The following is a 26,302-nucleotide window of genomic DNA, read 5'->3' as shown; positions in this document are numbered from 1 at the left end:
GACAAATTGGAAATCGGACCACCAACCCTGTCGTCGGTTGAATTACACTACATCATTAGCCCCAGACTCCTCATGTGTGAATCACAGCACATTCACAAAGAAAGTAGCAAGGTCATGTATACAGTTAATGATACAAAATGAGCACAGAGAAAAACATCTTCTGTTACAGTCATTGACACTGCATATCAGTTTTGATGGCTGTTGCCTATAGTTGCAATTTTACAGTAAACCATGTATAATTGATCAAAGATCTGCTGCATATTATTCCCACTCCCAAACGAGCTGCTCATTAACGCTTTAAAATCATCCCTTATTGATTCTGATTAAATAGCTTCATTGAGTATTCATATTCATGCAGCGTCAAAGGCCAGAATATGGGAATAAATAGTTAATGCATTTGAAGTAGATAGCCCACAGGGATTTAAGGATTCTCTCTGCTCTATATGTTACAACATGCATGTTAGCATTTTGTTAGAGGGACAAATCTTGCTCTTGATTTATGGAGTTGATAGTTCCTTTATCTATTTCTTGGTTCCCTTCAGGTCAATGTTAAGTTTATTTTAGTGCTAGAATGTCAGATTTGATGTGTTCCATGTTTCATCAGACTGTTTTTCCACTTTTAATCTGATATGTGTACACACTACATTCATGTAACCATTATTTAAATCAGTTATCAGCTTTTGCAATTAGCATAACATTGAATGCAAGAAGAAAATCTAAAAACGCGAGTGTTTAATTTGCGACTCAAAGTGTTTTACAGTTAAAACTAACACATACATATGTCTTGAAAGTGATAAAGATTTTTGTTGAAGTCTTGCATGATTATAAAACCTCAGATACAGTAGCTAACATGCATGTAGTTCAAATCTTAAAATCTTCTCTAACTTCCATTTACTTTTAACCCACACATGAAATACCTACTATTTCATTTCAGTTTCGGTCAGTTTCCAAGGGTACATTATATACTTACAGAAGGACAAAATCCAGAAATAAGTACAGTGTTATAATGAACACTTATGAGTAGGACTGCACATTTACTCTATGTGTGAGGTCGCCCCTCTATGAGAATTGACACGGTCTCGGGCCATAGAATTTAAAGTTGTTAGTGGTTCACAAGTCTAAAATTCAAAAGACATCAAGCTGATTGTGTTTTTAAATTAATTTAAATGTTTAAATGTCTAGATGGGCAGATCTTCCAGTTTAAAAGGCAGCACTGCTGAGGATGCACTGCAGGCTCGAACAGCCACTCATGCTGGAGGAAGCGGCAGTCTCTTGCGCACTGGCCGGGGTCTGCGTCTGGGTCTCGGAGCCGTCAACAGGGCGGCTACAGGGTCAGCCAAGGGCAGAGGACTAGGTCAAGGTCAGAAATCAAGCCTTGTCATCAGCCAGCCTATCCAGCCTGTCAGCCCAGCGCAGAGTCAGAAAAGCCAAGATAACACAGGTATGAAAACATCTCCTCCCATTTTTCTTTTGAGCCGGTTTTCATTTCCTCACAGAAAAAGATGCAGATGGAATCTTTTGAACTACATGTCAGATTTTATTTCGGCAACCCAAAACTTGAAACACTGGAGAGCTACCTTATGTTTCTTCTCTTGTGCTGTGGTGGGACTGTCTCTTCTTCAAATTGGCATGAGATGAAGGCAGCTCATTAAAATGAATATCCTGAGATTTTGCACGCTGATTGGAGGGTTTTTAAGAAAAACTCTGAAGGGACGTTTTCTGTGCCAGAAGGCTGCCATCTACAAAACAAAATGAATAAATAAAAGCTTGCTCATTCTTTCTCCCCACGTACAGCGAATTTATTATTCAGATGATTCAGTTACCATCTCTGACTGCTGAAGTCAGACTTACATTACAGCTCGACTGTCACAGGAACATTAATGTATGAAATTTTCTCATCACCAAGCACACAGCTGGAAAGCCATGCCATTTATCACAACCATGCATATTTGATCTGCCCTCTCACACATAACCCAAAAAACGCACGTACAGAATTGATCCAGCCTAGTGTTATGATGTGCCAAGCTTCTTTATCATAATTCCTATTAATACATATGTATGTTGTCTCAGTGCTGCATGGCCCTCCAGGGTATTACAAGCTTTGAAGTGAAAAGCAATTAACGTTTAAGTTATGTCAGTATCTTCCTGCTGGAATCATCCCTCCTGCCTGCTGCCCTTCATACTGCATGGATAAACACAAGTTAAAATTCTGAATAAACTGCATATACAGCATTAGTCAGCATTGTGTACAGGTGTCTGCTCTTGTGTGTATAAGCTTCATAATTAAATGTTTTTTGTTTTTTCTGTGGTTGTTTTTTTTATCCCTCTCCTGGGGGAATCTGAGCTGTAACCCTTTGTAATGTGCCAATAAGCACTTTATTTCCTCTTTTTCATCACTGTTAATTGTAAAAGCTTTCGTGGAGGGAAATCTCTATCTTGTGTACACATATCACAGTAATTATACTGCTCAGTATTGTAGAGCAGAACTCTAACTACTCACATAATTACTGTGTAGGTTTGAATATCTGCGTTACCATGATAATGAGGTTCATCCACCTACAGTACAGGACGTTTGATAAAGCACTGAAACTTCTGCATATTGAGGCACTCATCTTGACTAGTTCTGCAGAGATTGCAACACACTCCAGTATCACATTTAATAACCTGCAATTTAATGCTTTGTGGAGGAAATCCATGCAGGCTGTAGCAGCTCACCTTGGGCTGCAATTAAAATCGGCTGGTCATTACAGTGCTCATTTGAGTCGCCTGTCCCATTGACTTTTCTCAGCCTAGTTTACATAATTAATTTCCAGTCAGGATGCCTGGTCTTCGGATGAAAGCCTGTGGATGTTTACGTTGTTAGGTTTTGCAAGGGTTGTTCGGAAACTGAATGCAGTGTTTCAGACCTGCAGGCAAAGTTAAGTGGTTTTATTCTAATATTTCCAATAGCTGAAGGGAAACTACGGTAAGTGTATGACCAAAAAAATATCCATGGTTCAATGATGTATGATGCATTTTCAAAGTCACGCTTTCCTATTTAGGTCCTTTTCGAGTGCCACTTTATTATATAGAGGGCATTTTGCATTGCAGGTGCAATTTGTAAAATAGGGAAGTGATAAATGAGGAACACAAAAGAATTAGACTTTTAAAAAAGTTACTTCAAGGCTAAAATAACAGAGAGTGAAACATAAATAGAAAGGACAGTCAGAGCCATATGAATAATTCCATTTCCCTTTTTCATGAGCAGAGGTCCGTGATATCTAGGCTAAAGTGGATGTTTGTCAGGCTCACTTCTCTTCCGGGTCTCTCAGAGGAAGTGATTGGAAAAGGGTTGGGGGCAGGATGGAAATGAGGACATTTATCTTTAATGATCCTGAGTTCTCCCGACCTTCTCACTCAAGAGAGGCGAGCTCCAATCAAAAAAAAAAACGACTGCATGGCGCAAAGGCAGATATTGTTGGGGAGGGAGGAAAGAGGTAATAAGTGTGAACAGCTAAGTTGTACCTGGAGGGGACTTACACAGGAGACTCCTCTCCCTCTTTGTTTTGCTCCAGCAGCAGAGCTCTTGTTCTCCTTCTCAGAGTTTTGTATTTCTTTTGTGTTGGTGTGGTGCTTACCCTGTAGCATGCACTGAAACACAGCTGTGCTAAATAGAGAGAAAAGGAGGACTGCCTACCTTATCTCTGCAGCCAGCAGGGGATAATGCTTTTCTTCTGCCCAGGATCTAAACCTTTTACTGCAGGCAGGGGTAGACAAGATGGGTCTGGGTCCTGGGGATTTTGCACACTGTGTGAATGTGTGTGTGTGTGTGTGTGTGTGTGCAGCTTTCGTTGTTCATGCCTTCACAGTTCATCTGTTTTTTTTTGCTTTTAGATTACGGAGAGGGGGATTTCTACCCATTGCTAGCCGACAATAGCTGCCTCTATGGGGCTATGATTACTTTTTTATCCCCTCTTTTCTAGCTTTGATTCCCTGCCTTTTCTTTCTCTTTGCTTCTCTTTTCTACCTTTCATTAAACCCTTATTTTCTCATTTAATGTCCAGAAAACTGGATAATAGAGCCATAGCTGCAAATCACTTTAATGCATATAATAATGAGGGCTTACCTTTCGTATTATTAACTTCAAATACAAGCTAACACAGTGTAAGCATTGGAAAGATTTATCATCGACTGTATGTCCTGAGTTATTTGTGTCACAGTGAACGTCCTAGCTGTGTTGACGTTGAAGTGCTGGCTGCATGCCCACCGTTAAAACAAGGCCAGAGCCAAAGCAGCTGTTAGCAGCTTGTTGTGTGTGCAGTTATTATATTTGCTTGCTGTAGCAGTCGGAGTCATAACACCGAAAACTTCCTGGTGCCCGCTGAGAGCTTAGTCAACACAGGATGATAAATGATTCATCACATCATGCTGATTTCGCTGCATTTTGTTGGTATGATGGGGTTAATGAGTTTACAGTAGTTACGCAAACACTCACAGTCCATGCAGCGCTGTACACGAACCTGTTAAATATTAAACAATATCCTTTTTTTCTTCGTATTTCCGAACAGATGATGTTTTTACCCATGATGCTCCTGTTCCAGCCACAGCAGCAGCTCAGCCACACCCTTCCACCTCCAGGTCCACGCTTACTAAAACGAGCCAGTCAGGTCTGCGACCCCCGGGCTTCAGCTCCAGCCGCCACCCCGCCGGTCGCTTGGCAGCTTTTGGCTTCGTTAGGAGCTCCAGCGTGTCCTCTGCCACCTCCGCTCACTCGGCCGACAGCACACAGAGCGACCCCTGCAGGACAGCTCACCGTAAGTCCACACGTCACAGATCTGTTGGCGTCATTGTCATTTCATTTTCCAGCATCAGTATGTGTGTCTCACCAGAACTTTCACACACACATCATCGCATTTATCACCACATCATGAGTGCACTATTATCATCATCATCACACAGTCTTTATTGCCTCCTTCTATGAATCCCCTTCATGAATACAGTTTGCATAAACAGAACCCTCCCACATTCATTATGTTACAGTTTGCTCCATCTTCCTGAGCTCCACCTTGCTCTATAATTTATTCTGCACTCTGTTAGTCTCGAACTCGTGCAAGGTGCAGGTGAAAAACAACTAACAAGCAGACTTGCACAGCACATTTTCTGAGACACATAAGGCCACAATACAATGGCGCGTTTCTAGCCATAAAAATTGGCAACGCAATGATACTGTTGTTATTATTTGGGTATTAGTTTAACTGTTTGTTCCATAATTTCTGAGAATACACGATAGATTCGAAAAGAAGCACTAATAAAAGCTTATTCTGATCGAATTAAGGTTAGAGGTCAGACTATTGTGACACTGTTACTGACTGCTAAATACAGTATGTACCTGCAAAATGATTAAAGGGAGGTGAAATGTTGCAAAGCTGTGAGATTAAACTCAGTAAGTGTTAGTTGGGACTTTTGAAAATTAGAAAGGCTCCCTGTTTGATAGCCTGTAACATTTTTCCGTCTTGAATGTATGTAAAACAAACACAGCACAGGATGTCCCTCCCCGGACTCATCAGTAATTTAACAGGCTCTAAACTAGGTCTGTGCTGCACATTCAGTCAGCATTAGCAGAGATAACAAGAAAGTGTTGACAGACTTTAATTTTGACACTCATAGAGAAATGGAGTTGGACATAACAGTCTAATTGTAATGCTGCTTGGCAGGCTGGTCTGTTAGTTGGCTGAATTGGTGGTAACTGCATGTGTTTTTAATGTGACCTACATAGAGAACGCTGGTGGTTCTTCTTCTCCCAGTTACAGTTGACGTAAGCACCCCCGCTCTCACGCACATCAGGCCCCCTGTTATGTCATCACTCCTTTCTCTCGTCCCCCTCTTTTTGGACTTGGACTGTTTCCATCCCTCTCTTCTCTCTCTCTCTCTCTCTCATTGGTGGAAATTGAATTCAAAGTGTGTGGTAATGCGGGGAGGCACCTTTTTAAGCTTCTTTTGAAGAGGAAAAGAGGACTCCCCTGAGGGTCTCCAGTGTGTTCTTTTAAGAAAAGTGGCATTAATCTTTTTGTTTGAAAGAGAGCTTGTCATGCCTGTTTTTTGAAGGCCTAGACAGACATATATTTTACATTTCGTTTCAATTGTGTTTCAATTAAGATGTTATGAAAAAGGCTTTCATTTAATCATGAATGGTGCCCTAATTTGCTTTGTGTGTATTAGCAAAGTGTGTAAAAATGTGAGTGTGTTACAGATTTTTGACATTTGCTTTAATGACTGTTAGAAAACAAGATTTGACTTTCGTGATACTAAACTGAATGTTTGGGGGTTTTGTTGGGATGATCAGGCCATGTTAGGGTGTCAACTGGAGCTGCTAGAAACCATGATGGGCTTTCTCACTCTTTTGTGACTAAACATATCTGTTAACCTTTCATTTAGTGACAATAAAGCAATCAACCACTCAAAGTGTGTTGTATGGGAAGTACATTTGCTAAGTTAAAATGTAAAAACACAAGCATATACATGCATCTTTATGAACAGATTGTGGCTGCAGACAAACTCAAAATAACTGACAGTATTGAATTTACCCCTCCCCTTGTTGGATGGCCAATAGCTTAATTTATGAAGTACAGCGCAAATATCAATATCATTAAACCATAAAATGAGATTCAAGCAAGAGGAAAATCTCTCCTGCTCCAGTCAGCTTAGTTATTACTGACTGTAACTGCATCCACTAAGATATATATGCACTTAATACCATGCCCTAAACTCTTGCTTGTTAGCATATTAGGTATTTAAATAGATGCCAATATTAATGTGCAGTTTTATTCCATGAATCTATAAACTTTATACCTCTTTAGGCATTTTTGACTGCTTTAGAAATGTACCGCTGTAAACACACACTCCGACTCACTCCCACAGCACGGAAACACCTGGCAGAAGAAGTTTTTAAAGTAGCGCCTGCAGCAGAATGTTTCTCTTCCTGCTGCTTCTCAGCTCACGGGGAGACCAAAATGGAATCAAGGATGATAGACATGAGAGGCTGAAGATTAAGGGCCTTTGATGTTCATTTGTCTGTCTGAGTGACTGTATATATGTGTGTAAGAGGCAGGAGGGCAGAGCAGGAACATTTTACATTTGACTCTGTGTGGTGCCTGTGACCTTTGTCTGAGAGGCATTTGAACCCTCCACTCTATTTGAACCTTCCAGACTAAAGTGGGCTTGACTGACGATCCCAATCTGTCTCTCCTGGTGGTTGAGCTTTAACCAGAGGATTGTCTGATTTTTTTTTTACCTTTCTCTACAACATTGGGAACACTGAAGAGTCTCATAAGTTTTTTCCAAACTTTGAAACTTTTTCCTTCTTGTATTTTCTTGACCTGGGTTAGGCCATCATACATTTGCATTTACAGATTACGTTTTTCAAAAACAACACGGTTTGAAACGGGACAAAGACAGAATTAGTCACAGCCCTGAACTCAGTGATTACAAATTAGATGCTATAAAATGATGGGTTGTTGTCTGTCCTAGAGGCATTTAAGATGAGCAGTAAAATTAGGGATGGCATTTTCTTTCAAACGAAGCTCCTTTCCCTGATTTGAATTCCAGACAGCATCAGTTTAATCCCAAAAAATAATTGCATTTTGAGATCATAATCTAGCCTGAGGCAGAACGTGAAATATTGGGTGTTTTTGAGTGACTGAACAAATCAATCTGTTGTTGAATACTGACGGGGTTTGAAAAGTTAAACAGCAGTCATGAGCATGATAAATGGTCTGCGCTTTCTCATTCCTGTGGGAGTGTCTCTGTTGAGTCTGTGTTTATGTGTGTGAGGGTGAATGAAAGATGTACACATCATGATTATTTGAGTTACCTTATGACCTTTGCTCCTTCTGCATCACTGAAACAAAACAGATCAAAGAGGAGACGGATTGGGGGGTGGTATAGACACACCTTCCAGTCAAAGATATTGGGGCAGCCACTGAAAACTGCAGAGCATCCTCCTGAAATAGAGACAAGAAAAAGCGGGCTGAGTTACTCGTTTTCGTCATTGATCAGCAAGCAGTGCAGACTCCATGAGGGCTCTGGATGATACGGATAGGAGAAATCATTAAGGAGTAGAGCGATGGGGAGGAAAGGATTGCTGCGCTCAAGTAAAGTGGGTTAGTGGAAGTATCCCAGGAGTTTATACTCCCCACTGTCATAGCTCGCTAACCTGCTCTGATCAATGGCTGCTGTGCAGATGCAGGAGTATGTGTGCATGTGCAATTGTGTGTCTGTGGAGAAGAGAAATGAGAGGCAAAGAAAAAAAGGAATACTTGAGAGGATATGCAATTATAAGAACAGGCATTAGTTTATGATTACAATGTGGGGTTAGCTCACCAAAATGACAGGCACAAAACGTGCTTTTTTCCACGTTTGCCTTGTAAGAAACCTACTTAGTCATGGTTTTATTTTCCATTTTTTGAGAAGTCAGTATCTGAGATTTCTGCCTGCATTCCAATAACACAGTGATGAATAAAATTCTATTTGTGGAGAGCACAGCACTGAAAAAAATGTTTTTAAAAAATTCAACAGCACAATATCCTCCCAGAAACCATGTCCCAGTTTCTTGGGTTAATCCACTGAATAGACATTCATACCAGTGCTTTTTTTTTGAGGGGCTATTTCTCTGGTATGAAAGTAGCTCCAATAAAATCTGATGACAGCTTGTTGTGTTGACTGCACTATATGGAACAGAGGCAGACGTTTGAGAAATATGCTAATAAGTAAAATAAAGTAAGACATTTTTGTTTGGTGTACTCTACATTTAAAATTGTGATTTATATTCCCTGTGATAGAAAACCATCAGCCTTCAAAAACCCTCCAGATATTTTGCAAGGGAGAAAATCATGGATCCTGAAGACCAAAAATGGAAACGTGTACAACACTCTTACATTAAGGTAGCCAAGGTGACATTGAGATAAACTAATATAGCCTTAATTGATTAGAATTGCCTGTTTGCATAAAAGTAAGCATACAAGTATGTGTGTGTTTGCACATAGAACCTTTGGGGCTTTGGTGTGCTCTACACAACATTGATTGTCCGTTCACCCAATCCTCCTTTTAGCCTGATCGCTGATATCCCCGAAGGTTTTACAGGAATGTGTGAGTGTGTGTGCGCGTAAGTGCATGCATAACCATTAGAGAGGGCATGTGTAAGAAACATGCAAGAAACCTTGGGGGCTGCTTTGTTAATTCCACTGTGATTGACAGACTCCATTACATAGCTGCAAGAAGGATTCAAAAAGAAAAGGCTGATGAAGCCTGTAGCTTTGAGCCACGCCGACTTCCACGACAGAAACTCAATAGCTTAAACAAACTTTGTATTATTAGTGCATTATCGCCTCAATCCGTCTTCCCATCGAGTGATAATGAAATAAAGTTGGAAATCAAATCGAACGAATGGAAAAAAGGAGCTGACACCTGACGGGGTGATGGAGAGCTGAAGGGAGATGCAGTGATAAAGGCAAATTCAATGAGACGAAATGAGCAGCGGGGAAAGAGGAAGGGAGGATGTAAAAGGAAAAAAGAGGGGAAAGAGAGGAGCGATGAGGGATTGGCGCAGGGAGGACAGAGTGGATGCCATACCCCAGATGCCATGGCTCAGATCTGGTCTGTGACTCATGCTAGCTCACTGTGAACAGATGGTTTCTATGGTGCGCACACAGACATACACACACCTATATACACACACTCAAACGCACGCTTGCAAAGCAGCAAATTAGATGGGCCAATTAGATATGGCTGCCATTCTGCGGCTGAGGGGAGAAAAACTAACATGGCAGAGGCTTACAGAAGCTGCAGAGCTGTGACAGTGAGGACGGGCTCAATGGTCTCGTTCATTAACTGATGAACTCCACATGTTTGTATCCAGCTCACTGTTAACGGTTTATGAGCTTAAATGATAGTTCAGGCTGACCAAAGCATCAGAAATGTATAAACAGCATAAAAAATGTGATACATATTAAGATTTACACTTCAACTCCCACAAATGTGTGCCCATAGGTGTTAAATTGTCTCGAGTATAAGTAAAAGTGAATTACTAAGCACTATGACTCGCTCAATAATCAGAACCTTTCAGTCTTCATTATGCTGTATAAAGAGCATAAATCATCCAATTTTGCTGCATTTATTTGCATGACAGCGTCACTGTCAATCACCTCTCTCCTACTGAGCAATTCTCATCCCCTGTCTACTTTGCAAATAAATTCCTTTTTATTCCACAGCATGCAACACCCAGCCTTCTTCCTAACACTCTCAATCCAGACAACTCTGCATTCAGCTTGTCATATTAAGTCTTATAGTTTTAATTCACTTTTCACTTAATCTGACCTTTTTTTTTAAGTGTCGCTGTCTCTTGGAAAACTCACATGACTCCTGTGCTTTTATTTTCTTGGTAGAAATGAGTGAAAGGACAATATAATGCTAAATGAGGATTCTGCTCGCTTATATTGGGAAGTGGAAAATATATTCAACGAGCTGTGTTGCTGGGGTATGGTTATTGTTATATATTTAGCTATCTTAGTAAACTGTGACAAACTGCAATCTTTCAAAAAAAAGTTTTGTTGGCTTTGCCCCTTCTTGTAAAACATTTGCTGCTTAATGTTACGCCAAAAGCCTTGTTGGTCATGCACAATTTTTCCATAACCTGAAAACCGTTGTGCAGCTCATAAATGAGCATTCCACACTAGTCAAACGAACTAGACTTTGGGGCTGAAACGTGCTTGGGCACGTTACAGATTGCATAGTGTGAGTGCGCCTATACTAAATGGAAAGTACAGCAGTAAGCTAAGTTTTTCTGCAGCCTACCTAATGTAAAACTTGATCCCAGTGTGTCGTTCAAGGACACATCAGCACTAATGTTTCTGACTCTTGATGGGGTTTGAACCCTGACCGTCTGGTTCAAAGACGGTCAGCGTCATCCATAAGTCCCTCTGCTTCCAATCTATTCAATCCTAGAACTTCTGCTAATTGTTCATTTCTCATTCATTCCTGATCTGGCTTAATCCTTCTGAAACTTGTGTTCTTGCCCTGAGCCTTTCCTTGTTAGGGATCCTTCACTATTGTGCTCAGCAGATTCAGGGCAGCACCATCTTCAGCCGGAGAAAATCTATATCTCCAGACATGCTATTGAGACTAGACAATGAGTCTTAAAATAACACCTTAGCCAGTGAAGTCTATTCTAATTTCATATAATGCCATTTAACCAATTCAAGTAATTCAGCTCTACGATGGAGGGGAGTTGCTCTTTTATTGACCATATGAGGAGAAATATGTGGTTCAGCATCCTTCTGTTTGGACTGAACCTTTCAATTCCTGACATCCTGGTCCTGACAGGGGACAGGAGGCTTGTGGATGCTGCTGTCAGCTCCACTGTTATCATCTAATCTATCTCGCGGTGTACAGCCCATAGTATTGTCTCTGCACGGTCATTACTGTGTGCTTTATGTATGCAGCTTTGACCTTGACTTTCACACACTGCAGATGCACTCGTTTACTTTGCATTTTCAGAGATTTTGTTACCAGGAAGAGGAAACTGTCTGCGACTGATTTTCATGTAATAAGATCTCAAACTCTGCACCCGAGTAAAATAGCAGTTTGGAATTTATTTGAAAACGAACAGTCAACTGATCAAAACTCAAAATCTAAGGGTCACAATATCTGGTCTCTAATAACTGAGTCTGCTACATTAAGTGTCTAGTTCCTGCATCTATTATTTGAGTTGCTGTATAGTTGCGCTTAGGAGAGATTCACTGTTTGCGACTGAAGGGCAATATTTTAACCTTGAGGTATTTTTATGGTCTCCTTTGTTTGTATTTAAGGTTACCTGTTCTGAATGGTTTTGTTTTTATGGTACATCAAGTTGCACTAACATAATATAATTACATTAAATCTAATACAAATTCTACAATTTATCAAATTGGGATGATGGGAGCAGCTTGATTGACTTGTTTGGTTCAAGAATTACTAAATAACAGAAGCAAAAGAATTTCTCAGTTTGCAAAACAATAAGCAAAATGTGTTCTAGGTTTTTAGACAGATTTTCATATTTCTCATGCAGACAAAATTACGTCGGCTGATACTGTGAACAAAGCACAACTATGAAAGATCACTGGAAAGGTGATATTACAGAGAAGAGAGTGTCCATGTACTCCAGGACTGATGGATGAAGAGTGACAGAGTTTAAAGCAGCTTCAAACAAATGACAGGAAGCAACGATAAATAGGCAGGACAGGCTGTGATGACTACAATCGTCACGCTTAATTACACACACTGTCTTCTACATTGAACAATGCAGGAAAGAAGCCGACATCTGTCTGTGAGAGCATGTAGTCCAATTAACCATCGCTGTCCTAAAACCATTGGCTTCAATTTATAGATGCATCCCTAAACACTTGAACACCCAAGACTCATTTCAATTATTCAAGAATCGTCTCATATAATTGGGTCCGTCATATGTCATCACTAATGTTGAACTAAACGGTATCCTTCCAACTGGCAAGACATTCACAAATATTTTAACTTTTCAAAGCTTTATTTTCCAACATGTTTCTGAGAAAATATTGTTCTTTACCCATATCATTTATCTGACAGCTGAAGAGACAGCTTTGAATTTCTTTTACAAAACACAATTATCTTTTCAATTCAAACCCATTTTTTATTATTTATCAACCATGTTCATATACGGTACTGCTTTTTGCAATGCTAATGTACCAATAAAAAAAAAAACCTTGAACAACGTCACATAACATCTCATCCTGGTACAACTGCCTCATAACCTCAATAACCACTTCATCTCAACCAACCCTCTCTGAACTGTATGACCACTCTGCGATCAGGAGAGCCATCCTGATCACAGAGGACACCTCGCAAAACATCTGCAAGAAAATCGTTCAATACCTCTGCAAAGGGTTGTACGGATTCTTTCTATTCCTGCCTGAACCATGTTTTGGTTATCATACTTATACTATTACTTAAATTACAGTTTATAATACAATATTTGTTTGGGAGTAGAATTAAATACTCCCAAATCATTCCTGCACACAAATAACAGCTCTATATCATCCACTGCTGAAATAAACATAGATATGCTCATTAAACATCAACGGAAAAGTAAGAGATAGGAACAATATATCTTCCCCTTTCCTCCATATCAAATCCACCACCCAGCTTATTAACTATCCTCGAAATATCCTGGTACCAGATGCTATTATTCTTTCTGTGTTTATCTAAGTATAAAGTACTATTTAAGGTATCCCGTAATTTCCCCAGGGGCTTAATGTTTTTGAAGAATAAGAGCATTTTCTTTGGCACGTCAGCACTGCAAGCTGTGCACCTGGGTGTGTGCCGCGTGTGCTGTAATCAACCTGGACAGACTACGCCAGGATCAATTCCTTCAGGACAGCAGGAGGGTTTCTTTAGCAGAATGTGAATGTGCTGACGGAGCTGATGAGATCAGACCAATTCGAAACACCTCAGGAAGGAAAATCTACCATTTGAAACCATGGGTCATAGAAGTCACTAAATATATACACAGAGGGAAAACTCTGGGAATGCATGTGGTTCCGGTTGATCTTTGGCTTTGTCCATGTCCTCTTCTGTCCGTGTATATGATTGAGAAATGGGAGACAGCAGCATTCTGCCGGCATTACTTTTGATATGAGCTGCAGGCTTCTCCAATAAAATGGCCTCCCACTGAGCTGGAAAAACCTGCTGTCTTTTGTTCTTAGCCCTCTCCATCAGCTCACGGTCCCTTTTTAATATCTTAAAAATGTTCATCTATCTTCATAATAACCTAAGCTCACCTCTGGCTCCCTCTTTTTACTCCCCTTTGCTCTTTTCATTTCCTTTTTGTTTGCTTCGTCTTCATCTCACACAGCGAGTGTCTGCCTTCCCTCTTCCTATCCTCTTCACGCTCTGCTATCCATCATAGCGGGCATTTTGCCAATCAGTGATGCATATCAGCTAGCTCTTACCGTTAATGAAATACATCCGCTTTCTCTCTTTCTCCGAGCCACTGAATTTTGATCTCCTTTTTATCATTCACCGCAGTCCTCAGTTCTGCATCCTTGACTACCAACCGTCATCATTTACTCTTCCTCCCTTCTCTGTGTTGAGGGAATTTGTCTGCACATACTTGACCTATGACTAATGAGCAAACCACCATTCATATCAACGACACAATTGATCCGTGTCAACACAAGATTCAGTCAAAAGCATGTGAGATGAACAAAGAGGATTTTTCATCCATTAAAAGCAGAATTGTGACTATTTTGACAGTAGAAGTTAAAGAGGTGACTAACAGCAGTGCAGTGCTCAGTCTAAGATCATATCTGGCCTACCCTTGACTGGTTAATGAGGAGGAAATATTGTAAACGACCCTGCTAATTTACTGCTGGAGGACCTCTGGGATGATGAAGGAAGCTTTAGGAGTGTTTTATGCATCACCTGTATGAGATGATGAGCACAGTGAACACAGGAGTGAGGAATCATAAATACAGGCGTTTTTTTTTATGTTGGAGGGATTTACTGTCTAAAGCGAACACTGTAAGGTTTTCCTTTTGAGACATTTCATTTTTTTCCAAAAATGACACTAGTTTTTGGACATTCATCAGTTTACAAAAGGGAAAGTGACACATTACACATCGCATTGATTGTGAGGAATTTCAGAGAATAGTTTTGAGAATAGGATATGCTAATATGGGCCGATAATATCGGCTGGCTGATAAATCGGTCGGTCTCTAATATTTATGTTAACAGACAACATTATACTTAAGAAACATATGCTCCTGTGATTTCTCAATGACAGACACTGACCAAACAACAACTAGTCTACACTACAAAACCCACTCACAGTCAATATAGGCCAATCTCATCTATCTTTGAGTCTGCAACATCTATACATTCCTTTGCATTTACAAAATACTTTCTTCCATACATTAGACCACTAAAGACCAAACAAACCCCAAACCCCTCCTTCAACCATTTTATTTTAAATAAATTAAAACAATAATGAGACTCTGACAGCATAAGTAATAAAAATGACATAAACTGCATGAATATGACCTGAGTGTTATCTGAATACTCTCCCTTGCCTCTTTAGGCCAGAAATATAGTTTTATATTGTACTTGTATACAAGTTGAATGCCTTGGTTGTCTAATTGGAAGTTATCTCACTGGTGACTTTCATAACAGTATGAGCACCAGAAATGCTTGTTAGGCTTCAATATAAAGCTGATTACCCACCCCATATTTACAACAATGCCTATACAATCCAATGATTAAAAATGCAGTGTGTTCAATGGCAATTTTCCTGCATCTGTTTGTACGTAAAGGGAGATGGAATTCTTCGGTCACCCACAAAGTTCGCACCGCTCTTAAAGCTGCTCCTCTGAATATATGAGGCAGCCTGCAGGGTAGCTTACTATTCTAATCCTGAGCGCCTCAGGGATTTATCTCTAACATAAGACAATGTAGACCAAAAGAAAATCTTGAGATCTAAATTTCCACAGTAGCCGTTTTTTTGTTTTTTTTACCATAGAAATGTACACATAATTGTGTCCGCAGAGAGAAAAACATCTTGCTACATGGCTTAATCATGGCTTCATACAGGCGGCTTTCCATTAAATTGTTTATCCCCAACTTGTCACATGAAGGCGGTGGAGAAGTGCAGGCAATCTGTGGTGTCATTATTGATCGGGGATGAGGAGATGAGCAGTGTGTGAGAGTGTGTCTTTGCAAGTGTGTAAACAATCCACTAGTCATTTGATAGATTACAGCTGTATGATAGGCCAGGATGAGCAATGAACAGCGTGCTTCTGTGTGAGTGTGCATTGTCTTTTCTTCTTGAATGTGTACATGTGCTCTCGGGGAAGTGTTGAAGCGTCCCAGTGTAAACATTTATCTGAGGCAGGTGTGTGTGAGTGTGTGCAGATTTAGTGTGTCCCTCCTAGCTAACAAAAGGGTGATTGAGAGCCGCAGTCTCGAGGCTATGAGGTCACAAACCATTTCTCAGTCCAGTGAACCTAAATTCAGACACAACAAGACCCATCAGGTTGTAGGAAAACAAAATGTGGTTAAAGAAAAGGATTTAGAGAGAAGGCTATAAGGGTATGAAAAGTCCGACAGAGAACTCTATAGCTATATCTACCACAGTTTTTAAAATACCCTTCTGTGTATTTCAGGTCTGAGTGTGAGTGAGGAGCCTCCTCCCCACAGAGTGACCACCGGCCCACTGTCTACAGACCACCAGAGAGGGCCACCATGTCGCAGCAACAGCCTCCAGCCTCCCTCAACCCCAGCCCTGCCACGACGCTACCTGCCTCCCCAGCCAAGAAGCTCCCCTGGAGGTCAGTTGAAGGTTTTGTAGTAGAACACAGCTAGTTTTTTTTTAAAAACACTGGATACGAAAACCCTTTCATATTTTTCCCAAAAGTTCTTGTAACTTGCCTTGGTGTTTTTTTCTTAATGGTTAAATTTACACTTAAATTTGCACATGTACAAGTCAAGAACAATTAAACGTGTTTTGTAAAAAGGGGCAAAGATACTCACATATGCATATCCAGAGTGGCTAAATGATGGTCAAACTCTCTTTGTAAATTCAGTAAAGACATAGAGTGCTGTAAAGAAAAACAAGGGTTAACATTTGTTAATATAATTATTTATACAATCATGAATTTCACGGCTTGTTTTGACAAAATGACAAGTTAAAACCGAGTGTTGTAGGTACGAATAATATATGCGACGCAAATTAAACGAGTTTCTTTTTTAACGTAATGCACATTTAAATGTAATTGTAAGCCTTCAATCTAAGCAAACTTTGCCCCACTAGCATAAATGTAAAACACAGACACAGCATTTCTCAGTTCAGTCCATGTGGTGAAAGTCCAAGTAACCTCATCATCCCTGTTCTTCCTTCAATGTACCTGAATCACGGTACAAAGCTTTCTCACGCACTGAACAAAACGACAAAAAAAAAGCTTATGCAGTCATTCATTGTAAATCTACATTTAAAGCAAAATATGGCGAGACAATGTGCTCTTATTTGCCAGGTGCCTAACAATAAAAAAAGTAGTTTCAATCATTTTGGATAACGCACCTGTCCATTAACCATTTCCTCTCCTTTGGCTGAGTTGTGCTGCTTCAAAAATACCACCTATCGCAGCCATTTCAAAATAAAAGCATCAGCCTTTATAAATTCACATATATTAGGTTTTCACAGCAGTAAGACCTCCAAAATAAATACACAAGAATTGTTTTTTATTTAGGGTAAATTACATCACCTGATAAGGGGAGAAAAAAATAAATAAACAGCAGTCTTTATCTACATAAGCAGAGTATCATGTACTGTAGGCCTACGAAGTCTTCGGCAGCAGAGGGATTCCTGGCTTTGTGAAATGTCAGTTGTAAACAGGTTTTGTGTTTATTATGTGAGAATCATTTTCTTTACTGTTTTAAAGTCTAAGCCATGAAAGAAAAAGGTAGGCTATAAAGACTTCTTTCTGATGCCATAACACACTGCTTCTCTATGCCTCCAACTACATAACACCCAATGAAGCACACGCTTCTGCTTTCACGGGTTGTTGAAAGTTATTTGGGAAAATGCTGGAAGCCACTTACACTTCACTTCAATTCACTTAAAACAGAATCTATTAAACCGTGTGAACAATAGCTGTTGAACTGAATTTCAAGTGTCTCTTTCAGCCTTTCATTCAAGTGTCCTCCTGGTCACGATGGCAGGATTTTCTTTTTAAAGATTTTAAACTACCCTTTTTGCTGCTTTATTTATGTTAAAGTATAATAAAACACAAAGTCTAAATGTTTCACATTTTCTCCATAGCCTACTTGTGCTAACACCCTTTTATAATCTTTTAAATATTGTCTGTTTAGAAGTGAGAAAGCGCAGTGTCGGTGATGCTTTTCACACAAACTTATAGGCTACATTTCACACATGGAAGAAGGATAGTATCTCGCCTCACTCACACTTATTGCAAGTCTTAAAATGTTTATAGTGGCTCATTCAATATGTGTAAACGCAAAGCTCAGCCCCTTCTGCAGTTGTGTGAAAATGATCAATGTAGACATAAATGTTACATTGTTTCCAACAGGTTTTTTCCCCCATCCCAGCCTGTGTGCTCTGAATGCAGACAGTCACGTATTGTGAGAAGATTTCTCTCAACCTGTGTTTCTGTGGGCCTGAACGGACTTTAAATGTGCTGTAAATTATTGATGAGGGATCCTGAGGGTTCCCCGTCAAGCTTCAAGTCCTGCACAGGCATAGCTTTATCACACATTTTGTCAGACATTCGCACACACATCTTATCAATCGTCAGGCTCCTTTGTCCTGCTGAGCCTCTGAAAGCTTCAAGTTAAAACTTTGTTTTCAAAGTCCTAGCAAATTCAATGCAATAGAAAAGAGAAAAATGCAGTCTCATGACCCCACCTCTGGTTGGCTCCCAAGGGGGCTATATTTCGTTTCCCATAGTATCTCAATTACAATGTAAATATGTTGCCATTTCTGTAACACAACCACATTTTCAGGGGAGACAAGTAATATGTGAACTTTCCCTCTTAATTCATGCATCCTTTTTGAGGGCAGCTGTTAGAAACTCCATTTGTTGAAAACATGACCCATACTTTCAGTTGTTAAGCAAATGCTTCCACTGCAACCGTTAAACCAGTATGTGTATCAGTGCAAGACCCACCGTTTAGTCCAAATATAGTCCCCTGAAGAACACAAAAAGGCTGGCATCAAAAATGCTTCAAAATGGTTGTCAGAAAGAATACTTAAAAATTCTTCCAACAGTCCCGCAACCATTGGGTGATGTCATGATGGCAAGGACTGCTTTCAACCTTTGCCTCTGTCTTACGCAGTGATCACGCAGGATAGCATCAACATGTTGGAATGTTAGTTGAAAATGCTCTTAGCATTTAGCCCAAAAGCATGTGCAGCGTGGCTATAGCCTTGTATTATTTCATTATCCACTGCTTAATAAGCTAGCTGTTTAGATACTTGCATTGATACTCCATCCCAGAATTAGTTGTACAGATGGTTTAAAGTGTTGATAGCTTGAAGCTGTATTCATTTGTCGGTACTTGTCGGTCGTCTTTATCGTCTTTTCTTCGTGTTCATTAAGATAAATATGTTAACGCGTTACTTTACTGAACAGAGAGCAATATTAACAATGTTCAAACCAAACTGCTTTGTCTAAGTATTTGTCAAAACACGATAAAGTGTTAGCTAAAAGTTGATTCTATATCCAAACTTCAAAGTTCAACACACTCTTGCTGGATTCAAGCCACACTACATAACCAAAGCAATGTGTGTGTTATCCATATTTGTGAGTCGGTAGTTCTCTTGGCAGTAATGAGTCACTCTGAGACTTGGCATGATCACACCAACACATGCAGAGGGTACACACACACACACACACACACACACACACACACACACACACACACACACACACACACACACACAGTGTCTTTGCAGGCATGAAGTGTGTCTCCAGGGTTTTTGTGTGGATTTGTTCAGGATCAGAGGCTTCTCTCCCATTACAGGTCTAATTAGTTTCTTTTCAAGGCCTCTCTCCTTCTATCCTTTCTGCTTTACAACAGAGTCACTGCTAACCTCCTACTACCACTATCATCTGTCCCCCCCCCCCCCCCTCAATTCTTAACTCACTGCAGTTGTACGTTATGCATCCCACATTTATTGTTTCAAATCAGTGTCTTTTTCTTTTACTCCCACACACCTCTACAACTGTGCCACAGAGTTCATCATTTTTTTTCGGTCCTGTCTACAAAGTGTGTAATGTCAAAGAGAGAGCAGGGAGGTGATGGGCACATCTCCTCCAGTTTGTTCTGCATCTCTTTGACCCAGAGTCCCCTGGGACATAGTTATACCGAGCAGCAGGGGGGGAGGGGGGAGGGGGGGCTGCAGATGAAAGCAGGGAGGGTAACTGAAAGATTGAGAAAAGATAGAAGAGGGGGAAAAATCTGCAAAGTAGCTGAAAAGGGAAAGGAAGAGAGAGATAGCGAGCATTCAAAGGGGAAAGATTGTGTGTGTATCGGTGAGGAAGTTTGACATCAGTTGTTGTAGAGTTATGTAAATCTAAGACAGCTTTTTGACAAGTTACTTCTGTATCTATCTGTCATATGTTGTATAAATACCATTGAGTGTCATTGTTGATTGACAGTTGGCAGGAAGGAGTTTCAGCGGAGCTCAGAGGTCACACGTTCACTCCCGTCTTCCCCGAAGAGGCTGGCCGTGGTTCCCCCAAAACCTCAGTCACCAGGTAAGCCTATACATTTCCATTTTTCAGGAATTTGAGTAATTTTCACTCAGACCAATGTAAAAATATAAACATACACTACATTGTCAATCATAGATGCAAGCTCTATAAAGTCTTAAGAAATGCCAAATTTCCAGAGGCTTTAAAAATGACTTTGACGTGTACTGTGATCCTATATGAATCGGTTTCCCAATGGATATTTTGGACTTATTTGCACATAGATTTACCTGCAACTTATTCAAGCTTCTTCTCAGCTCTTGAGTTCTGGTTCTGGTAACGTAAATGCTAACACACTGTACATACACACTTGAATAGAGTGATGTCATCATAATTGTATCGGCTTTTTCTACTATGAAAAGTTAATGTGTGGGAGAAACTTGGGAGAAATTTCCTGTGGTTCATCTGTATTATGCTGCCATAAGAATTATACCTGTGTTTCACAAGTCCAAAGTTCTTCTAATTCTCTCCTAATTTCACTGGCTTTATGGCTCCTAATCCTCCTCTTAGGGCCCATTAGATAGTCTACCTTCCTAAAGCTCTCCAGAAATAGCCCTTATTATAATGACCTCTTCTTAATCCACCCACACCAAGAAGCGGTTTACATCCTTTTTCAAATATCTACCTCTGGATTTGATCCATGAAGTCTGGACTTCTCTTCCTCGTGGCTCTGCAGCTTAAAATTATTTTCTTACAGGATTGCAGAGGGCCACCTTGTCGTTTCCTTGCAGAGTTGGCAAACATCTCCTCAGGCTACACCTCGTCTCTCTGTGCTTACTTCTCTATTTTCACTAGGTGCTGCTGTTACGGTTCATACCTCTCTTTCCCTGCATCTTTTGCTGGACCCCATCTCCTCCTACACAGTTGCAAGAACATGTATTTCTTCTCATCGATTCTTATCCCTTTTTGTCAAGATATTTTAAGTCTTCTGCTCCTACTTGAAGGCACACTGCCATATAAAAATTTGCTATGATAACATTATTTGAACAAGCATCCCAATCTTTAACAAACACCCAAGCAGAAAGCATGCCACTCCCTGCACCCTGCTAGGTCTGGAATCACCTTTTCTCATTGTTTCTTATTGCATCATTATTCCTCTTCCATCAACCACTGTGCTATCATCTGCATGCTGCTTTCACACCCCAGCCTCATGGACTCATTTAGTATTCACTCAACTCGCCCCAACCTTTCAGGTAGAACCTATACAGATATCTAAGTAGGTGAGCACGTGTGTGCCTGCAAAGAGGAAAGCTTTACATACGGCTTGTAGACGATTTCAAAGAAAGCCTAATGTGCCTTCGAGGCACTGATGAAGATGTAATACTGAAACACTTGCTGATATTTCAGCTTTACAAAAAGAAATAAAGTCTGGGTTATTGGATGCTATGAAAAATACATCTGCCTCTTAGTTTTTTTTATAGTTTCATTTTCTGTTTGCTCATTTTTCCTCATTAAGGTTTTATTTGCGCCTTCAGGGACCTTCCAGCCTCCGTCTTCTGAATTCTTTGTCTCTCATCCCTTTTAAACGTTGCCCACATCATTCCCCTTATTTTATCCCCCCACCTCCTTCTAACCGATCTTTCACTCATTACCTGAGACCCTGCACCCCAAGCCCAGCCTTGCGTTGTCATGGAGACGGCTCCTCATGCCTCAGTAGCCCCGAATGATATGGTTAAGGCAGGTGATGTGGGGCTGCAGTGATTTCATTACCGTGTGTGTGTTGATATGCACGCACACAGGCTCATGTGTCAGTCTATCTATGTGATATAAAAGAGGTACATTTAAGGAGAGATCCACGTGGTAGTGCTGTGTTCTGACGCTGTGTTTCTCCACAGGCTAGTGTTAAAGCTAAACGACAAGGTGACTCACGCTGAGGTTAATCGGACTGCTTGTACGTCAACTGCAGCTTAATGCTTGTGACCCCTTGAGGATAAATATTGTCCACATCTTTAATTTACCTCCCTCATTAATGAGACAGGACATAACTAACAAAAACACAAACACATAATCTAATCTCAGAATACTATTACAGTGTATATTTCATTGTAGGTCACAGCTCAATCACTTCATGATATCGGTCACATTCATCACGATTAGATGGTCCATCATGAGGAACACCAGGCTGGGAATTACCTCAAGGCTTCCTCTGTAGAAAAGATTCAATTAACTTACTTCCATTTATCATGTGAACACAGTCATTAGCAATGGGTCGGGTCGAATCTCCTCTGATTTAATACTCATCAATTCCATTATTATAGATGGATGTGTCCCAGTTAGTTTTAAGAGCAAGTTATGTATTATTAATTCCATATGGGAAATATCAAATACTGTATGTATTATCAGACTATTTCTAGATCATATGTACAAATATCTTCCTGTAAAACCAAATGGAGTGTTTGGTTTCTGACTAAATGTCATTTTTCTGTTTCCTTTCCCTCTCTACAGTCCAGTCTGTCCAGCGACCAGCAGCGGCAGTGCGAGGGTCAGCCCCCCCAGGATCCCCTCGCCATGTGCCCCCCCTGCTCCTGCAGCAGGAGCAGCAGGAGAGCCTGCAGAGAGAGAAAGAGGAAGCTCAACAAAAGGAAAGAGAAAGGCAGGCTGAGGACAGAGAAAAAGAAGAGCAGAGGGAGGAGGTGGGTTGATGGGAGCATCTGCAGCACCACTTTAAGTTTGCACTTTACCTATAATCGTTTTTGTTATTTGTCGCCCAGGTTCAGAGACTCCAGGGACGCTGTGAGCTGCAGGAGAGGCAGCTGAGGGTTCTGAGAGGAGAACTGAGGAAGACTTCCCTGGGTCTGGAGGCCTTCATTATCACAACTCAGCATTACTGCCTCAAGGTAGTCAGGTTTGATAACATGAGGCATTCGACAAATTAACATTCATGTGGCCATACGCTACAATTTATTAAATATTCCTGTTGCTTCACCTAAAATGACCTAATTGGGGAGAATGCAAACCTTTGTTAATTTATGTGTTTTCCCTACAGTCAATTTATTTGAATTGATCAACTATAGATTCTCAAGGAAATTGTTGTAATCTCTCCAAAGTACTCAAACTCTCGATTTTTAAAACATGCTCACTCACATGTTGACTCAGGAAAACATGCAGTATTTATTGCTTTGAGGTAAGATTCAGGGCACGCTCCAAAAATGCGCATGATGAGCAGGAGTGATTGCATCGTGGGAAGGTTCCTCCAGAGTTCAGTGTGTCACAGAGCTGGTTTTATCCAGCCTCCTCAGTCTGATGGAGTGATTTGGCCTCTGAGGTGCCATTGCGGTAATACTGCTGACTGTCTAGGGACTGTCTGACTTCTTTATGGTCACTGTCTGAGAGCTGCTATTACAGGTCCACAGTGCAGCTACAGCAGACAGGAATGGTAAAGGTGAGGGCCTGTTTGAGTATGTAAGAGCTCCCTCTGGTGGCAGCAGATGTGAAAAGCGAAAGCAGTTTATTGAGGTATAATTAAGCAGCATCAGGACCTTTTCCATGCTGTATATAACTAGATATAGTATCCTTTTTTTTATTCTCTTTTCATACTTTCATGAGAGTGTTTGGAGCTGTGACTTCATTCGAGGAATAAAAGTCTGATGAAAAACAGGACCTATAGGCTTAAGGCTTTGAGAACAGGCTGTATTAGCCATGCTAGCACATGACTACAAAATGATATCAAATAACAGGAAACTTAAACATTTAATTTGCCCTAGATGTATAATCACCAAAAACCAATAGATGTCCATTCACCTTCAATACTTTTAGCTAATAAGCAAAAGTTGGCTAGCTACTATTTTTCATATAGATTAAGATAAGGGATGTGTTTACCATGCCTGTGTAAAACCTCTCATAGAAACTAGCAGAGCTGTAGCTATCTAGGTTCTGTGAAAATTCAGAAGCTGACTAGCCGTTAAGGCTTTAATCAAATATATTTTTATTGCAGGTACTTGGAATATTCAAATGCCATGTGTTATGTGTCAAAATGTTTATTTAAAATTTTCAGAACAAAATTACAGAAGAAAATCAAAGGAAATTGTCCATGGAAATGCAAATGATCAGAGAAGAAATGGGTGAGTGGAAACCAACATTTTAATAAAATTGTTATTATATAATTATTAACACAGACAGGACTTTTATTTTTACAGTGGACACTTTGACTAGTTATAGTAAAGTAGGAAACGCACAGGAAATGACATTTACAAGACCATGTTTCTATTTTAAGCACTACAGGGAGCATGCACAATAACAGGACACAATAGCAGGACAGTTACAGGACCATTAAGAGAATGGTTCATTATTAGTACCTGTACTTATTTTCCTGTAACATGCCAAAAAGGGCCTATCTTAAAATAGAAAACAAATGACACACTCAATTCTTGAATGTCATTTTTTTTTATCATATATCATAAAAGTGAATTAAGTCTGACTCCAGTTTTGTAGTAAAAATATTAGTAAATCAATCAATATTCTGCACTCTGATTAAGTAAAATCACAAGTTATACCCTGCTCCACACACAGCGTCCAACTCAGCTCGATGGGAGAGACTGCATCGGGAAAAGACAGCGCTGGAGGTGGCGTTTGAGCGAGAGCTTCAGGAGCTGCAGCTGCAGCAGGAGGCCGAGCTGGCTGCGGTGGAGGAGGGGCTCAGGAAGTGTCACTCAGCAGAGGAGGAACACCTGAAGGCCGAGCATCGCTCAGAGATGGAGGAGCTGAGGACTCAGCAGCAGGAACAGGTGACAGAAAGGCATCATGGGAGATGAGTCTGTTTAATGTCGGTCTTGATGAGCTCGGTTCTTTTAACATTTAATTGTATTAGTCACTGAAGGACATTGCTGTTTGTTGTTCGTGCGGCAGGTGGAGGAGATGACAGTCCACCATCAGGCAGCAATTCAGGAGCTCAGAGAGATGCATAACATCACCATGGCAACGCTGCATGAAGAGCATGCCCGTACCATGAGAGGTATGATTTTAGACCTCATTTAGAAATCACAAAACAACCCCAGCACTTCACCAACTAACAACATCACTATTTTCATTGACTTCTGATTCTTCTTCTGTGTAGACTTGCGGAAAGCTCATGAGCAACAGAAGATGCTACTAGAGGAGGATTTTGAGAAACTCAGGCTTTCTCTGCAGGTAAGATCCCATTAAAATAAAGACATTCAAGTGATTGTTTTGGTCTAACGGTTGAGGCACATAACTGAGGCACATTTGAATATTGTTTTTTTGTCTGCAGGATCAAGTGGACACTCTCACTTTCCAAAATCAGAGTCTAAGGGAGAAAGCCAAACGCTTTGAGGAGGCTTTGAGGAGAAGCACGGATGAACAGATCGTTGTGAGTTTACCTACTGCGTGAAAAATACACATACACTGTAAATTATGGTAACATGCCTGTTTGTATCTTTCATGGAAATACAGAATAAGAGTCTTGTGAAAATTGCAGATAACCAAATATATCATGTAACCTCAAATATGTACTTCCTGGCTTCCTAAACCTTATCAACCCCTCGCCATCTTTTTCTTGATCTTTTTGTGTGAATGTTTGTGTGTGTTTGTCTCTAACAGGATGCTTTGGCTCCATACCAGCACATTGAACAAGACTTGAAGAGCTTGAAGGAGGTCGTGGAGATGAAGAACCAGCAGATACACCAGCAAGAGTTGAAGATCTCTGACCTGGAGAAAGTGGTAAGCTCAAATAGGCTATCTCAAACCACTTCTCTACCAGATACACACACACACACACACGCAAATGTACACAGTTTAGGATAAACATGCTAGTTTTTTATGTGTGGTGAATGAAAGATTGCGCTGTGGTTTGGTTCTACTTATGAGCAGGCTCAGAAGAACGTGTTCCTCGAGGAGAGAGTCCAGGTTCTGCAGCAGCAAAATGAAGACATGAAGGCTCGGATTCAAATGAACCTTGCACTGTCCAGGTGAGACACATTCATTTATCCTCTTTATGAGTAGCCTTGTTATCACTGTAAATAAATCTGTGTGCACTT

At 40.4% G+C, this 26,302-nt stretch overlaps 1 protein-coding gene across 2 annotated transcripts in view; it reads left to right on the top strand.

The window, feature by feature from the left end:
• mtus2a (microtubule associated tumor suppressor candidate 2a) overlaps window positions 1-26,302 on the top strand; it is a 44,783-nt gene that overhangs the window by 13,848 nt on the left and 4,633 nt on the right. The window contains exons 3-15 of one of the 2 annotated variants that reach the window (XM_020639826.2): window positions 1,183-1,441; window positions 4,548-4,793; window positions 16,203-16,367; window positions 20,217-20,315; window positions 22,755-22,942; window positions 23,021-23,146; window positions 24,304-24,370; window positions 24,819-25,033; window positions 25,155-25,260; window positions 25,363-25,436; window positions 25,537-25,635; window positions 25,866-25,985; window positions 26,136-26,233. In XM_020639826.2, coding sequence (XP_020495482.2) covers window positions 1,183-1,441; window positions 4,548-4,793; window positions 16,203-16,367; window positions 20,217-20,315; window positions 22,755-22,942; window positions 23,021-23,146; window positions 24,304-24,370; window positions 24,819-25,033; window positions 25,155-25,260; window positions 25,363-25,436; window positions 25,537-25,635; window positions 25,866-25,985; window positions 26,136-26,233 — 1,862 coding nt within the window. Of the gene's footprint in view, window positions 1-1,182; window positions 1,442-4,547; window positions 4,794-16,202; window positions 16,368-20,216; window positions 20,316-22,754; window positions 22,943-23,020; window positions 23,147-24,303; window positions 24,371-24,818; window positions 25,034-25,154; window positions 25,261-25,362; window positions 25,437-25,536; window positions 25,636-25,865; window positions 25,986-26,132; window positions 26,234-26,302 lie in introns of both variants that reach the window. The other variant, XM_065962914.1, reaches the window with a different exon arrangement.

Source organism: Labrus bergylta, chromosome 14 (genome assembly GCF_963930695.1).
Source record: "Labrus bergylta chromosome 14, fLabBer1.1, whole genome shotgun sequence".
Classification (NCBI taxonomy): domain Eukaryota; kingdom Metazoa; phylum Chordata; class Actinopteri; order Labriformes; family Labridae; genus Labrus; species Labrus bergylta.
The sequence above is the reverse complement of the archived record's forward strand: the minus strand, read 5'-3'. Positions and strand labels throughout refer to the sequence as shown.